General features: G+C 30.5%; 3 protein-coding genes across 3 annotated transcripts in view; 1 reads left to right on the top strand and 2 right to left on the bottom strand.

The window, feature by feature from the left end:
• LOC148314058 (ciliary microtubule inner protein 2B-like) overlaps window positions 1-2,963 on the top strand; it is a 37,991-nt gene extending 35,028 nt beyond the window's left edge. The window contains exon 4 of the mRNA XM_088258812.1: window positions 486-2,963. Within this exon, the coding sequence (XP_088114938.1) occupies window positions 486-718 (233 nt within the window). The 3' untranslated portion in view covers window positions 719-2,963. The remainder of the gene's footprint in view (window positions 1-485) is intronic.
• A 746-nt stretch (window positions 2,964-3,709) lies between these two features.
• LOC148314057 (RAB6-interacting golgin-like) lies at window positions 3,710-7,866 on the bottom strand. Its single transcript, XM_088258691.1, has 4 exons — window positions 7,681-7,866; window positions 7,156-7,564; window positions 5,289-5,429; window positions 3,710-4,284 (listed from the first exon to the last, which is right to left on the bottom strand). The coding sequence occupies exons 1-4, from the start codon at window positions 7,742-7,744 to the stop codon at window positions 4,014-4,016; spliced, it is 885 nt and encodes a 294-aa protein (XP_088114817.1). The 5' UTR covers window positions 7,745-7,866; the 3' UTR covers window positions 3,710-4,013.
• Window positions 7,867-8,517: 651 nt separating this feature from the next.
• LOC148314056 (mini-chromosome maintenance complex-binding protein-like) lies at window positions 8,518-17,070 on the bottom strand. Its single transcript, XM_088277364.1, has 9 exons — window positions 16,800-17,070; window positions 16,520-16,702; window positions 15,482-15,853; window positions 14,402-14,642; window positions 13,329-13,446; window positions 12,187-12,366; window positions 11,744-11,987; window positions 10,931-11,095; window positions 8,518-10,051 (listed from the first exon to the last, which is right to left on the bottom strand). The coding sequence occupies exons 1-9, from the start codon at window positions 16,899-16,901 to the stop codon at window positions 9,857-9,859; spliced, it is 1,800 nt and encodes a 599-aa protein (XP_088133490.1). The 5' UTR covers window positions 16,902-17,070; the 3' UTR covers window positions 8,518-9,856.
• Window positions 17,071-18,016: the final 946 nt, after the last annotated feature.

The raw sequence follows: 18,016 nt of genomic DNA, 5'->3' as shown, positions 1-18,016 counted from the left end.
TCAATAAATGTTTACTTTTAATTGGGCTGGGTGTTTGTGACATATTTTTCATATCTGACTTCCCTATCCTTACTATCCTAACTACAGATAAACCTCTAAAAACAAAGACTTAATAGGGAATTCCTTATAAAAATAAATGTTTATATTTATCATTACAAAGATATTACGGTTTAGTAAGTACGTAGATTATTTTTTTATTAATATTCCTTGGTGATGATGTTATTTATTTAACATTTATATTACAGTTTGTTAGTCATTACAGCAAATTCATTTTTCATATTATTTAATGACTTTAAAAAGGGCAAACACTTCAGGAGTATTCAAGGTTAAGTAAAAATTGAAAAATATTGACGTATTGAAGTATTTAATATAACACACTTGGTTAAATACCGTTTTGTTGTTGTTTCCCCTTTAGCAGCTCTAAACCCTTGTTTTGAATTGACTTTGTTTATGTTTTCTGATTCGTTTATGTTTGGAATTTCCAGAGAATAATACAATCTCACCGGAGTTTCCGCCGATCGCTGGCTACACAGGCCATATTCCCCACATGAAGGGTTCGGAGGCTTCCCTGAGCCAACGGTACTACTGCGCAGCTAAAAAGGGACTAGAGCTGCTACAGAGAGAGAAAGACGACAGGCACTCGCTAGAAAAAGCTAATGATAGCATCGAAAAAGTCCTCAGGGAAGCCGAAGGGAAGTATTCCTATGGAAGAGGATAACATACGGGGAAAAGGATGTTTTTTAGGAAATAACATCCTTTTCAAAATGCAACTTAATTAGTACTGGTGCACACGTTCGTGAAATCAAATCAAACAAGCCGCATAATCAAATCAGCATTGCATAGGTATAAAAATGCAACCAGTGCTTATTTGGCTCTCACATTATGGCAAAGCCACATTGAAAAATCAAAATAAAACAAACCTTATGTAAGGGTAAATCAACAATAACGCATACATACTTGTGCAAAGCTTTATTTTTTTCAGTGTATCCCTTGCGTCTTGATGCAATTGATTTGATTCTGCCGTGGGTTTGATTTGATTAGACCATATGTGTATCAAAGCTTGATGATGTGGATAATATCCAAGGGAGTCTTTAATTAAATAAACTATTAGAAACAAAATGATTAAAGTTTAAAGTATTAAATGTGTTCTTTAGGATGCCATTTTTAAAAGTTCTCCACAGTAAAAAGCTCGTAAAAAATAATGAAAATCAGCCTTATCATGTCTTTAAAGAATTATAAACTGATGTCTAAAAATATTGATGTGCTTATTGTTATGTAGGAAAAGTATTTCATTAAATATAATTAACTTCAAATAACACTGATATGTGTATTTTACTGTGTAATTTATCTTTTTTTTGTATGACTACTTACTTTGGAACAATATTTATTTAGATAATATATTGTCATACTTTGTTAATTCTGCACCAATCAAATGAAGTGCTGTATATGCACAGTTACAGTTTTATTTCTTTATATTTGTCATAATATAATTTTACACATCATATACCTACTCGGAACTACATAGTATTTGGGGAAATAACATGTAGTTATTTTTCCATTGTGTTTCTCAGGGCAGCCAGGATGACATTAATAAAACTTTGTTTCATTTTGTAAATGCATTTTATTTTTAAATATAAAAATAAGTATTGTATTAATTTTATTACATTACAGAGTACAAAGATATGTATTTGGTGTTAAACCTTCATAAGGAACAAAAGAACATAAAGTATTAATACCGAGGACTGTATTAATTAGAACATGCCTTACACAATATAAATACTACATTTTAAGCATAAACTAATTGTACATTTTAATTAGTTACTGTGTTGTATAATACACAAATAGGAAATAAGAATAAAGTGATTGATAGATGTAATACAATTGGTTAGTTAAATGTACATCGCGGGAAGACTTTGTCAAATTTAAGCATATTTAATAAACTAACTTTAAAAAATAAAATGAAAGCGTTTACTAGATCAAATGTTGACAAAATCAGCTACATGTCAATTAAAAATTCAAATCCTATAATTGACAAAGATACAATCAAAAAAATATTATGATTTTCTAAGAAATATTGCACCTATCTTAAAATAATAGGGAACAAATTTGGCTACTACAAATAAGATTCCAGATTAAATTGCACTCTGCTTCAAATACATTATTTTAATGAGAGAAATTTATTTTTCTTTTACATGTTCATTATAATATGACATTCCTTTTTACTGGAGATAATATTTTACACACAAAATGCTTGAATAAACTTAATTTAATGGCAGGTGCACTGTTAAATGTGAATACAGGAAGAATATTTAAAAAAATATACAAGTCCCAGATTATATTTATACTGTTTCAACTTATTAATTTAAATGTGCGACATGAACAAAATGTTGCCTTAGTAGCAATATTATCAACCTACACAATAGACTATTTCAAATATTGTGGCAAGGAAACGCAGGCATCATGGATTGTACATAATGTTATGTAAACATTGAATTTTTTTTATATAAACTGAATAAATCTTGCCTTATAAATAATAAGTAGGTTGATATTTAGTCAACCAAGTATTACAATTTAATTTCATCGATTTTTTTTAATTGGCAGTACAAACTTAGGAACACGAAGGCCTTTAAAACATACCTAATTAAAAATATGTATATCATAAGCAACCATTTTCTAAGACCTTATATTTCCTATTCATGCTCAACAATATTTTTATTGAAATATTGCAAATGAAGCATTCTAATCTCTTGCGCGACTACCAACTTCCACTTTCTTCAGCCTCATCTTTTATACTTAACTATTTCTTAAGTGTATCTGTAATGTTGGCTTAAAAAGGCTGGTTTAATAATATAATTGTAAAATAATACTTGTACAAAAATATAATGGCTATGTCGATGTTTTACGAGTACTTAATTATTGTATTTATTGTCATTATTACTTGAAATACCTAAAATAAAATAAAATGGACACCACCTTAAGACAAAATTGATAAGACATCAATACTGCGCTCTAATTACTTATCTGCCAGATATAAAAATGTAACATTGCTGTCAAAATACTCAATAAAGTATTAGACAGTTTATTATTTAAAAAAATACAGCAATGTCTAAAAATCACATTTTTAACTATTAACAAATTCACCCCTAGCCTGCGGCGGTTTTCGATATCCCAAAACATTTAATTAAACAATAAAAGTTGTCAAGAAAATACATATTTTTTACATTATAAATTATTTGTAATTTTATCTTCAGCCATGCTCTAAAATTGCAATTGAAACACCACAAGGTAAAACTTACCCGAATTTAACAACATTCACAAATTTAATCACTCACTACCCTCTATTGGTAGCACTGATAAAAAAAAATACAAACAAATAATTCTTAATGTCGACAAACACATTTTTTCAAAAATTTTATAGTTGTTTTACCACACTTAAGATTTGGGAGATATATTTAACAATAATTCTCAAATATTAAAACTGGGTTTTTAAAAAAGAATATTTTTATCAAGTATTGTAGAGAAGAATTTGTTTATAGGTTTAACTTTTTTGCTTTAGTGTTTTTGAACAAATTTAGTGTTAAATATCAAGATGAACCTTGATATCAATGATTCCGCAGGCTGAGTATTAAATATAACATTCCCTTTTATAACCAGCTTATATGTTTTAATAAAATTCTATTGTAATGTCATAAAGTCTTGATTTCCATAATTTTTTTTGTCATAAATAAATTATTTTATTTGGGATTAAGTTAGGTTATAAGAAGTGTTAGAAAATGTACTATTTGGCAAAACATCGATTGTTATTAATGCACTCACTGGACTTAATATAGCAGAGTTAAAAATACTCCTGTTTAGTTTTAATAATTCTGAACATTAATGTTATAAATAGGATTATTTTAAAATTTGTATAAAAATATTTATTTGTATATACGTACGACACATTGTATAAATTTATAGCACCAATTTGAACTGTCTCACGCTCATAAGAATAAATACTGTTTTCAAAAACACTCCTAGTCTTCTCGAATTATGACTTTTCCATCTTCCATCTCCAGCATTTTCCCTGTCTGCTCGCACACTCCGTCGCACACCTTCGGCGGCGTGGCCTCTCCTGTATTATACGCTAGCTGATCCATCAAAGACTCGAGTTTCTTCGCTTTTCTGGCTTCATTGTGGGCGATGAGTGTGCATAAATGTTCAGTGAGTAGCTCCTTTTTCTCTTTCTCTTTTTGCATTCTTAATTTGGCATTCAAAAACTCTTTTTCCACACGGAAATAATTTTTCCTTAAATAAAAAAAATAATACAAATCAATGAATGGGATATAAATTGGTCTCTTAAAATTTTAGCTCGCTTTCTGTTTTGTGGATAAATCATTACAGAATAAGTCTTTTAATCTGTCCCGGAGTGTGGCCGGACATGGTCGTCCAAACAAAGCTACCCAAAGGAATATGGGTGTTAATGAATGTTTAACTAAAGCCTGGTTAAATTTATTTCTAAAATGGCACTTCTACTATCATCTGTAGTTTTATTGAAACACTAAAACCACACTTAAGATTATTATTTTGTTTTACCCATGACATTTTTATTATAACGAAGTTTGTGTGATGTCATTGTAATGACGCTGTCAAAGAAAACCCATGAAATGAAACATCGATAAATCATGTTTACTAGTGTAAATATAATTTTTCTATTCAAGAAGATTTGTATTAGCATTGACTATGATATAAAATATGAAAAACAAAAATAAATGAAAAGAAAACTCACTCCACAGAAACAGTTTTGTCCTCAAAAACTCTTATCCCGGGCAGATAAAAGCTTTTTTTTTTTTTTAAATAGAGATAATTTTGGTAAAAATGATAGAAATCATCATAATAACAATAGGTGTCCGAAATTAAAAAATATATACATATATGGGTAATAATAGGTTTGTTTTATGTGCCTCAATTCACTTCATGATGGACAATTTTAAAAAATTCTACAAATATGTAAAAGGTATAGGAAAAAATCAAAAAATACTACTTGTAAAACATCAGTGCAGTCTACTTATTAAAATGAAAACACTGAAAAGTTACAAACTTTACAACCCTCACAGTATTTTACCCCTAACAGCGATACAAAATAAAATAAATTGTAGATTGCTGAATTGAATTTGTTATAGGTGTCTCAACTTAATATGAAACATCTATCAGTTTTGATATATCATCCGTAGGGTGAATAATCAAGTATATATCGGTCAGAATAAATAATAAAAAAAATTAAATTGAATATAGTTGAAAAGATCACTTACTCTGCTTCTGAAAAAACAAGAGAAGCATTATCTATTTTCTTCCTGAGTATCGAAACATCATCAGATAGTTGAAGGTCTAAAGTTTGCAGTTCTTTTTTTATACTCTCCAATCGGCTGACCTCTTCGGCCGTCTGTTTGGATCTGGAATTAGGAAAAAAGATAAAAGCAACAAATCGGTCCAATGTAAAAAAGTAAATGCTAAAAATATTTTGTATGATATGTACATGTTTAGCAGAGACTAAAACAGCAAAAGTTTAAGTTAAAAAGTTTGTATGTGTAATACCAATAGTGGAGATGTAATGAATATCTAATATTAATATAAATTAACCTTTACTCGAGTAAAACTGTAAAAATCAAAAAAAAAATGAAGCTCTTATATTAATATAAGTTTTCAAATACGGGTACACAATTTTCAATCGCTTTTAAATTTAAAAACAATATTATTAATTCACAACCTTTCAGGGATGAACAATTTCAGGGTGGAATTTTTAATTACTAAAAAAACAGAATGGAATAACACATAGTGAATGCTGGGAACAAAGTGAATGGTGCACTGAAATCAGTTAGGTATAGCAAATAAAAACCTATCAGCGGAAGCTAAACTGGCAGTGCACAACGGAGTCCTGGTTCCAACTCTAATGTATGGAAGTGAAACATGGAGTTGGCAAACGAAAGATGAAAGTAGACTGAATGCAATCGAAATGCGATCTCTCAGAAGAATGTGCAACAAAACGATGTATGATAGATGTGCAAATAGTGAAATAAGGAAGGAATGCAAAGCTGAGATAAGCATTATCGATAAAATTAAGAAAGGTGTGTTGAGATGGTTTGGACATGTAGAACGAATGAGTGAGGAAAGAACGGTAAAACAAATTTATGAGGCGAATGTTAGTGGGAAAAGAAGCAGAGGAAGACCGAGAAAAACATGGCACGATCAGGTATGCCAAATACTTGAAAGTGGTCAGGTTAGGAGTCGTAACAATCGGCGGGTATGTATGAGGAGATGCATGAACGTGGAAGAGGCGAAGAATGTTTGAAAGGACAGAGTGGTTTGGCGCTCTATTCTCTCTGCCTACCCCTGCGGGAAGCGGCGTGATGGTTAGTTAGTGAGTTAGAATGAAACATAATCCCTTGCTGAAACATGTTTCATTTAAAATTTTAATAATAATAAAAAATCATTAACCATATTTTTTTTTACGTGATTGAACCTTGGATCCGTACCAAATATTTACGCACACTAATAATTCACAATCTGACAGAAAAAAAAGATAGTAAATTATGATTAAACTACTTTTATAGTGAGAAACACAAAACTTGCTATATTAGATATAATAAGGTATTTAAAGGTGTATTTATCTTTGAAAATACTGCAAAATTTTAATACATACTAATACTTCTATTAACCATTATCCACACTCAATGGTGCATAAGACAAATTGATGCATTTTTAATTCGATCATTTATTATATGAAGATAAAGGTTCAGACTTCAGTACCAGACCAGAGTGATATTAAATAAATATTAGAGTAAAAATCTCCTTTTTGACTCCTCTGGGAATCGAATCGGGGACCTCCACGAAAAGCCAAATGCGCATAACACTACACTAAACTGATTGTGTTTTTTCTAATGCCTGGATAGTGATATCATTAATTATAATAAAATTTTAGTGTCCCTATATGTATTTCATACACTATTTACTAAGCAAAATGGGAGTCTGGTGTACTCAGATAATTGTGAGTCGAATGTACTAGGAGTGGGTGATGAGGTAGGAGGCAGCAACTTGCGTACACATATTATGGGGTAAGTTGTGTATTTTAATCAGTATGTCACAACCAATACAAATTATTTAATAATATTGATGACAAACCTGTCTTCTAACGCTTTTGATAACATTTCCCGCCTTTTTCTATTCTGTTCCTCAAAGAGCTTTTGTTGTTGCTGAAAAGCTTCCAGATTGATAGGTTTCTCCCTTTCACAAACATCGTAATTCGGACTAAGAATCACTTCTTCAAAAACTGTATCATTGGGAGAAGAATTGAGAACAATGCTTTGGTCTATAATTTTATCAGACAAATGTTTTAATTCATTGTCAGGTTTAGGGACATCAGTTGAAACCATACTTTCGACCACTGTTTCCTGGACCGGCGGCTTGCTTAATCGTGCATTGTGGTCAATAATTTCAAATTTGGGATCTCCGGATAATTTTTTCAGTGTAACGGAATGAGGAACATTCTTTGATTTCATAATTGATTTTTTAAGCGATGTTTGTAGAACTTCTATAATATAAAAAAGCATTTAAAATATGAGTTACATTGAAAAGTTACAACTAAAAATAAACTTTAAAACAAACATTTGACATGCAAGAATAACTTGTACAATAAATAAAGATAACCTTTCTTGGGACTTCGTAAATTCTCGATGTCTTTATCTGTAAATCCTTTAAAAGTTCCAGACATATTACTAGTATATTATTACATAAAAATCACATATTAAAAAAGTAAGCAACACGTAAATTGCGCTATGACAGAACGAAACGCATTCTTGACACTTGACACGTCAAAAACATTATTCCATAGACAAAAATTTATACATCACATTATATTATGGCACAGTAGGTACTTATGTCTATGAACCCAAGTCGACAAACATCCGTGTGTAAATAATAGCCGTAATCTTCAGCATAAATTATAAATACATTTGTGCACATACGTGGGGGAGAACAATTACTGTTCTTGCCTATAATTTTTCAATTCAGAATTATTATAATTTTGATCTTAAAGAGTACACCAACTTTCATTTAGGCTTTAAAACTTACAAAATTTAAGCTTACATAGGGACTGACAAGCGGTATTACATAAGCCGTGGATAGAATTCAGTCACTTGTACATTTCAACAAAAATATGGGAAAACGTTCGTCTAGTTACTTCCCTGCGTCAAGCTTTGGGATAATTGTGGGAAGAGTAAAGAATTTATTACTCTGTAGTGACGATAAGAAATCCAAAGCCAGGAAGGCTACCCTCTTCCAACCCCTTGCGACCCTCAATCTTTCATTTTGTGACCAGTGCAGGATAGCATTCTTTTCACCTCTCCATTATGTGACCAAACACCTCAGTAAAAAAATGTAGCATTCGCAAATCGTAGATACATATGATTGTAGTGCTACCAAGTACATTCCACTTAAATTATTTGCATGATGTACACAGAAATATTCATAATAAAACACTTCAAATGATTGACGAGCTATATTTTATTTTGAAAATATCAATATAGAAAAAAAAAATACTTCCTAAAAATGTATTTACTTTAACGTAATGTTTTCCTTATATATATTTTAATTTTATAACATTACCATAAGTATAAAAATGTACAAAAAAACATGCATAAGATCAATGTCAAATTCCATCAGAGAACTGGTTCATTGAAGGAATTATATCATCTAGCACCGCTGATTGACAATGAAGTTTAGGAAAAATAAAGAAATTTCAAAAGATAATAATATTTGCACCTCTACGAACACAATGTTGCAGATGATACCATGTATGGTCATTTTAATAAAATAATCAGGTGCAGCTACTTATGGAAATGGTACAATTTATTTGTTTGTGTAATGTATGTCTATTAATACATACATATTAACTTAAATATGGCTATAACTCTAAGCAGCGAAGTAAAAAAAACAATATTAACTTAATCTTTACAGTGAGATGAGTTTGTACAGTGATTTTTACAGTTCATTTTATTCAGAAAGTAATTGACTTTTGAGTTTTAACACATTTCGGATGGGTATTTTTTACACCTGTGGACCGCTGGTGATGGGATTTGATAATTAAGTACATATGGTTAAGACCTTAACAAAGAGATTGGTATTATATTGTATATCATATTTATATACATATAAACATCCGATAATTACTTGTTTTCTGACTTTGAAATAAGGCCAGTGCAGAAGGTTTCAAAGCATAAATTTTCCCGTCCTTAAGCATAAATTGACCGAATGGGTAGAAATATCTTTCTCATCCTTTCTGTTTAATGAGAAAATTAACCTTTACTCGGTAAATATTTTAACCCTTCAAAGTACATTTAAAGGCACGGGGCATGAATGTTTTATGTTAGAATAAAGTCATATATGAGAAAAATCAGAATATGGCATCCAAAATTGTTTTCTTAGAATATATTCAGAGTTTTATTTTTTAAATGCATAAACTGAAAAATAATCCCACGGTTGCATCCAACTTTCGGTAATGCCAATAAATTTTAAGAGATAAGAAAATTTATGTTTTTTTATGTTATACAAGACTTTTAGAAATTTGAGATGTGCCACTTTTGTAATGATGCAAGTTGTTAAGTTGTGCTTTTAAAAAAAAACAGAGTATTTTCACAACACATGTAAACGGACCAGCAGACAAAAATCCATTTTATTTTTTAAATTGTTACTAACAAGTGATACAGCACATTTATTCACTCATGTATTCAATAATAAAAGCTAATTTTTTTAGCTATCGAGTAGGTTAGTTTGAAAAAATTCCGAAAATCTGTGAGGGAATAGATAATCATATCGGAATAAATCTTCATTTCTTTAGTCTGAGCTCTCTTTCCTGCTCCATCTGCTTAGCAATAGTCCAACATTCCTGATCCAACTTGTTTCGGCCCTTGGATAGCCCTATTAGTCTGGTAAGCACTAGGAGGTTGTGCAAACTCTCCGCAGTGGCTTGCTTTCCGGTGTCGGGATTGTTACGCATTTCTACAAAGTCCTTTTGAATATACTGAAATTGAACAGACAAATGAGCAAGGAGAAACTAAAATATAAAGATTAGTTAGATGGTAAATGAGAACTTTTAAACAGTTATTGTGACCGATTATCTGGGATCACATCACATTGAGTTGCAAATAAATGAGGCTTTTTCTTCTTATTCATGCTACTTTTCATTTGCGGACATTACTCAGATCTTTTTTTATTACCCTCCTAGATAACGGATCAAGTCAACAAGCCAATCTGTGTATTTATTTTATTTTATTGGAAGGAAAAACAACAGTTACAATATATGATAAATCAGAATACAAAAAAAAATCATGAGTACCAATTACAGTTCTTCACACCTATGCATAAGAAAAGTCTATATATAAGAAGAGACATGAGACAAGGATGGGATAAGGAGAAAAGGAGATGACAGTGATAGGAAAAGAAGAAAAGGAAAGGACTGGGAATAGAATTACCCTTTTAGGTTTATAAGATTTCGAACAATTTAGCTTTAAAGTTTGTTGGAGTAAAACATATCAAGGTGGGTACAACATTCATTGAATTTCCCACAACTTCGATAAATAAAGGAATTTTTCAAATAGTTATTTGATGGTGCTGGATTATAAAAAGTGTATGTTTGTATTGGATAAATTTTAAAAAGACGTATTTGATTGCATACCAAATCATTATGTATGACCATACACTTATTTTTTTTATTATAAATTATTGCATCGCCGGACATATTGGTGAGAAGCAGTTGGAGATCATTCATAACAACCTTGATGATCGAAATAAAAGAGATTACATATCCAAAGATATATCGCAAATTATCAAAGGCATTGCCTAATAAATATTATTTATATAAGGGAAAGATATTGTACATAATTAGTAAACAAAATATTACCTCAGGTTCATCTTCAATGGTGAATTTAGCCATTTGCATTGTTGTTAGGTATACTCTTATATTATGTAATACATCCTTATTTAAGTAGTGTTTGGCAGCTTCAAATATCTCATTCACAATTGCTACATTATTTTCATCTACCACAAGAGGAACGTGAAAATCGCTCTGGAAATATATAGAAAAGAAACAACTTATTGCAGGAGACCAATTTTTTGGAAATTTTATTTTGCAAACAAGGAAGCAAGGTAACAAATAATGTCACAAAAGACTTAAATGGAGATTCCTTAAATAATATGAAAAAAGGGATTTTATCCATAGAATGCATCACAGTGTAAAAGAGAATTACATAATAGATCTGGGCACATTGTTTGGGGGAAACGCTTAATAGCGTCTTCCACAAACTGTTGGTAGAGTGGAAGATGTTTATAAGGGTTCTATTTGCATACTTTTGGTAGAGCGGGACACGCCAAAAAACGTTGTACTGATTGGAATTGGGTTCGCGGTTACTTGTGATTAGTATGCAACCATAATTAGTATACTATTAGGGTCGGGGTTGATGACAAAACCGCCCGACAATGTGCTAATATGTATCAAATAATCTTTTTCCATATTTAGGTAATTTCTTTTGATTTTAATTAACTCACTATATATGTACATAACAAGTGACTAACATGCACAGATGCACTTTCCCATATGGTCATGTGTACAGGTTATATGATTTATTACAAACTGTAAGGAATTAGATTCCAAGCAGTCACTAAAAAGGTAATATTGAGAGATTGATTGTAGTAAATAATAGCAATATTCACTCACCGGTAAGAGTGATTTTCCTTCGGACAGAATCAAGACAGGAATGTCGCAGTCGTAATCCATTTGATAAAATTTGAAGTCATACTTTATCTTCTGTGTCAATATCATGTTACCAAGAGCTGTGAGATTGGATACCCCAGTAGGATCTAGTTGACCCGGTTCCATCTTGGTTTCATCCAGTACTAGGTGAGTGTTCTTACTCAGTTGCAGAATACCACTCGTTAGACGGTTGCACTCATAATCTTTCCTAGAATAATCAAATAAAGTAAGAAATTGCTATTATGTATTTTAAAAGTATAACTCACATATAAATCACAATTTTTATTTTTCTGCAGATAAGACAGAGAAGTTGGGGAAGGAAAATATGGAAAAATACACCACAGACACTTAGATCAAATAAAAATAAATATATCTCAATTTCACATTGCAATCGGTTTTCAACTTACTTGGGCAAAAATGCTAATGTATTCATATTGTCAAGAGTTAATGGAAGGTAATAACTCTTGGTCAGCATCATTTGCAGGATGGAATAAAGATGTGTCGTGTATTGCGGATGAAGTGCGGCAGGTATTTTGGACAGGTTTAGAGCAAACTTTCCCAGTGTTAGGACATCTTTTCGTATATACCTATAAAATAAGTAATCAGCATTCATTTATAAATATATAAGTCCCTATTTATCTAGCTATATATCTATACATGAACATCTAGCATAAGCCTAGAAAAGCTATCACTTTTTAAGATATATTCATGTTGAGAATTAATTTTTTCATCGCTTGAGCCATTTAATAACACTTTACTGATGTTATAAATTCGCCGTAAATAATTAGCCTCCATGAAAATGTTTTATTATATGCATCAAATTCACACGCATATACAAAAGTTGTGCACTTAATTTCACTACTAAATTATTGTTCAATCCTGTAGGGTATTCTAAATTCTGGAGGTCTTTTTCATTACATATTTTTTAACGTGTATAAATAAATACTGCTCAGTATTTAAGAGGCAAAGTGTTAAGAGTATTTTTTTTAAATGTATTATAGAATACTTCAAACAATATAAGATGAATTTTCTAAATAATTCAAATCCTAAGCGTGGCTTGTAGATAATCCCTTCTCCATGCTGACGGCTGGGGTTCAACTCCTGTATGGAATATCTTAGTTTTTGTATTTATTTATCATTACCTAATAATTAAAAATAATACAGACTCACAATACATTTTGAATTAATAAAATACTTAGAGTTTTTTAAATACATTCTGTACGAATATAATACTTATATGTAGCTTCCATATTGCAAACACGCATGTTACAACAGGCCAATAGACAAGCCAATAAATCATGCAAATTGCAGGGAATCTATTTCAAAACTAAAAAGTGTTCTAATGCAGTGAATTTTCGAATTGGCTGAAATGGTTGAAAATTGGCGGAGACATTCATTATCTCGTAATGCCTATTTACATGAGGCTAATATTAGATTGGCTCAGTGGGATATCTTAAAAATTGGCTACGTGTAAATGGTCCATAAAGTACCAGTAAAACAATATTTGGAAAATTACATGCTTACATGCAAAAATGTAAATGACACATACACACGAGAAATGAGGTAGCAAATAAGGTAGTCCGCTGCTAGCGAATCCCCGAATAACAATTCTGTCAATGTTAGCCGTAAGTGTTCTCTGGCTTCATTAGCTTCCGATAATTGTTTTTCTGAAAATACAATATATTATTTAAAGATAAATACACCCACATCAAATTTCAAAGAATATCTGGATAGACATTACATGTGTAGTAGTGATCTGGGAAAAATGCTACAAGACTACATATTAATTGTCAGGGGCGGGGAATTAAATCAGAATTCTATGAACATAGCCGTTGCAAAGAAATCAGAGCTCACAAAATTGATATAAGTAAAATAAATCACTCACTTTCCATCATCGCCAATCTTAATTTTTATATTGTAGTTGACAAAATAAAAAAATCAGTAAGTAAAATCAATTTTTTTTATCTAAAACATATTTTTTTATTTAAACATTCTCTGTGAAAAAAACATGTATATCATGATTTTTTCCTGTTGTCTCGTAATTTTATTTAAATTTTCAGGCGAAATATTTTCGATTTGTAGATTTTTTAGAACTATTGAAAGTTTTATATATAAAAAAAAAATGAAATGGATTTTTTTTTTCAATTAATGAGCTTTCGCTGTTTAACACAAGCAATGTTTTCAAAAAAGAACATTATTTACATTAATTGATTCACCAGTCACTTTGTGATAGAATTAAAAAAATTAATAAAAATAAGAAACAGCTCCAACCCAGCTTCAACTCTCAACGTCCCAAAGACATAAGTCTAAAATCTAGACTTAGCTTCACATACGGTGTTTGAAAATGATGCGGAATACATTGAAACATGTTTCACAATATATATTAAGAAAAAGTGATATTTACTAAGTAAAACTTAAATTAAAAAAGAGAACATTTTTATTAACTCGGAAAATACCTGTGTCAAACTCTCTATGGATGAGAGGATTGCAATGATGTAAGGTGTTTGAAAATGATGCGGAATACATTGAAACATGTTTCACAATATATATTAAGAAAAAGTGATATTTACTAAGTAAAACTTAAATTAAAAAAGAGAACATTTTTATTAACTCGGAAAATACCTGTGTCAAACTCTCTATGGATGAGAGGATTGCAATGATGTAAGGTCTCAATATGCACGGCGTGTATTCGGGGAACTAGACTTGGGGGAGGATTGTGAGTTAGCGTTTCCACATCCATATCTTCCCCTGTTGCCTCATTCTTCTTCCCGTTCCATTCGTTCCCCAAAATAGGGTCCACCGACAAGAATCCCACTACTTCCACCATGTCATTCAGTTTCAAGGTATCGTACTCATTGTATACCTAGACAAAGATAATTATTTATTAACACATTGTTTGCCTTTTAAATACTGTAAGTAAATTAAGTATATTTATATATATATATATATATATATATATATATATATATATATATATATATATATATATATATATATATATATATATATATATATATATATATATATATATATATATATATATATATATATATATATATATATATATATATATATATATATATATATATATATATATATATATATATATATATATATATATATATATATATATATATATATATATATATATATATATATATATATATATATATATATATATATATATATATATATATATATATATATATATATATATATATATATATATATATATATATATATATATATATATATATATATATATATATATATATATATATATATATATATATATATATATATATATATATATATATATATATATATATATATATTATAGTTCGTTAACACTTGAAATAAAACCCAGGACCCCACAATGGTACCTCCTATACACTATGCATTATTATTTTTAAAAAATTAAGGAATACCCACAAAGCCAAACAGATACAAGCACTTTATTTGGAGATCGAATGATACCACTAACAGTTTGAAAAAGGGCTATGATAAAATTCTTAGATAGAATTCATCACAGCATTAAAATGGATTGTATGAAAGTGGAATTCGATCCAATAATTTTGTTTTATTTTGGATTAATTACCAAAAAAAATTAAAAATGTAATTCTACCAACTAACTGCATTGACAGTAAATTTTACTAACCTTCAATAGGCTCAGTTATTATAAATTTAACTCTGATTTATTACCTTTGTCAGGCAAACTTTGCCGGTAACATCGGGTAGAGGAAAGTTCAAAATGTGTTCATGTGACACGGTTACATTTTGGGCATTCTGATTTATTTCTCTATTCCTGTCTTTGTTAGACTGTCCAGACTCTCCGGTCTCCATGGCGCCAGAGTGGTCTTCATCAGTCTCATCGAGGCTTCTCTTCAAATTGGAGCCGGGCTTGGAGCCGCCCTCCTTGGACGTGCTGGGCGGGTGCTCGAGGTGAGGCATGAAGTGGAACTCGTGCTCCGCTTTCTGCGCCCACTCGTTAAAACCGGGAAGGGATATTGTGACGATAGTTTGTCGCTCGGCACTTTTTAAGTTTGCAGAATTGTAGTTTAAAACTTCATCTTCCTATATCATTAAATAAAAATATTAAATAAAGGAAAAACAAGTTTTACGCAGTATTTACACCCGTCAGCTAGACGCGTGACAGGTCCTGCTCATCTGAAGATGACAAAAAATGAAAAATCTAAGAAAATTTCAAAGTACAGTCAGAAGGTACCTGCACTGTAATTTTTAAAAAATTTTAATGTTGATCACATAATAAACAAACATTATATAATTTAGATTATCTAAGTCTGTAAGTAATTCTGTCAAATAAACAACAGGACGAGTCGTTTTAAAGGCCCAAGTAAATGATTTGTCTTTCAAGAAAAAATTCTACAGTTAAAAATTTGTGTAATAATTTAATGTTTGTTTTAACCCGAAGTCATAACGATTTAAAATTGGAATGTTATTTCTTCCAGCAATAATTAAGTACTGATAGTTTCTATTATTTATTGATTCGGCATTAACTTTGTGGAATGACATGTTGGTTATTTAAAAAAATTAAACATTTGAATATACCACTTAATGAGTTTTATTTTCATATATGACTAGTTTCGAAAACATCTGAGTTTTCGAAACCAGTCGTAAATAAAAATAAAACTGATTAAGTGGTATATTCAACTGATAGTTTCTGTTGATAAACAAGTGACAGTTGTCTATTTTCTTGATTACGAGTTAATTGGAACCTACAGCAACATCAGCAGTATCTCGGTACTTTCCAGAGCTCAACCGCGCCGCTTTTGTTTGTTTATTGATAATCTCGAACGTATCAAAATAGAATTCAGGATTGTGCATATCTTGTATCATGCCCCTGAACCGTACCAGCCGGTTATCTTGTAAATGATGTAGGGCATTTGCATTCAGCAGAGGGACCTGCGGAAGGTTAAACAAGGTCATTTCCCAATCATAATAATACAAAAATACATTTCCCAAATAACAGGTGGCGATAACAATTGAAAATTCTAAATACCTTATTGCGGTTGACCGGGTTTGAAAGAAGGTCGCTGTAATGTTGTTCGAATTTCAACCATGTATCTGGGTTAACCTCTTCAATATCTATAGGGCAATCCATTTTATAATAAGGATACTTTTAATTTTTATAAAATAGAAAGGTAACCCGGCCACTAGGATGCTATCTGCTTTTGCGTGAGAACAGAATGGAAAACGTTTTACCGAAAAGAAAAATTGCACAAAACACACATGCGCTGACAGAAACGGCGCGAAAATTTCAACAGCAGAATGAAAATATTGTATATAAATGAGAACAAATTATGTCAAATATGTGATTGAAATAGACTGGTGTGTTTATGGACCCAACATGCACTTATGACATCTATCGACATAGTTTCAAGACGTATCAAGGAAAATAATTTGAATGTATGTAATTTTCAAAATTTCAAATAAAAATAAAATTATTCAAATTGTTCATAAAGATGATTCTTGAACTTGTTTTTTTTCTTCATAAGTTTATATACAATCAAATGCAACAATTTTTAATTTCTCTAATTCATTATTATCCGCAAACGACCATTTTATCATCTTTGCAGACAGGAAGTGATTTACAAATAAATTACACCAAACGTATTTTTACATGAATACAACAATAGTATTCACAGAATATATGTTTAGGAATATTGCTAGTTTAGTTTGTTTACTTAAAAGACATCAATGATAGGCGATCGAATTCAAAATCTGAAACAGGTAGGTAACGGCTTCTCTACAAAATCCCGAAAAAGACTTTAGTAATTTGATTTTAGGTTTAACTAGTTTATTAGCGTACGAAGGTTTCGTTTGTTCTGACGTATGCGCAGCTAATGAGCTAAATGAGCATACCACATAATAAAAACTGTAAGTCATCCAAAGTGTAAAAACATAATCAAATATATTTTTCGTTACCGTAGTATTATGATTGGTGTATTCAAATACCATGTTGGAGGATCTGGGTTCAATTCCTAAGGAGGTCGAAATAATTGTGAGTGATTCTTCAATCTAATGTATATTTTTCTGGATGAGTACTTAAAGCGCAGGACCGATCACCTTGCCCTGATATAACTAACGATCAAGATAAATCTACGTTGGTATGATGAAGTGCCCTATGCACCACTTAGTGCTGATAAGGGTGAGAAAAAAAAAGAAAAAAAGAATAAGTGGATAGGTGAAAAAAATATTTGTAATATGACAACATCG

This window comes from Brachycentrus maculatus, unplaced genomic scaffold (assembly GCF_059751285.1).
Source record: "Brachycentrus maculatus isolate JH-2025_06_01 unplaced genomic scaffold, ASM5975128v1 h1tg000002l, whole genome shotgun sequence".
NCBI lineage: Eukaryota > Metazoa > Arthropoda > Insecta > Trichoptera > Brachycentridae > Brachycentrus > Brachycentrus maculatus.
The sequence above is the reverse complement of the archived record's forward strand: the minus strand, read 5'-3'. Positions and strand labels throughout refer to the sequence as shown.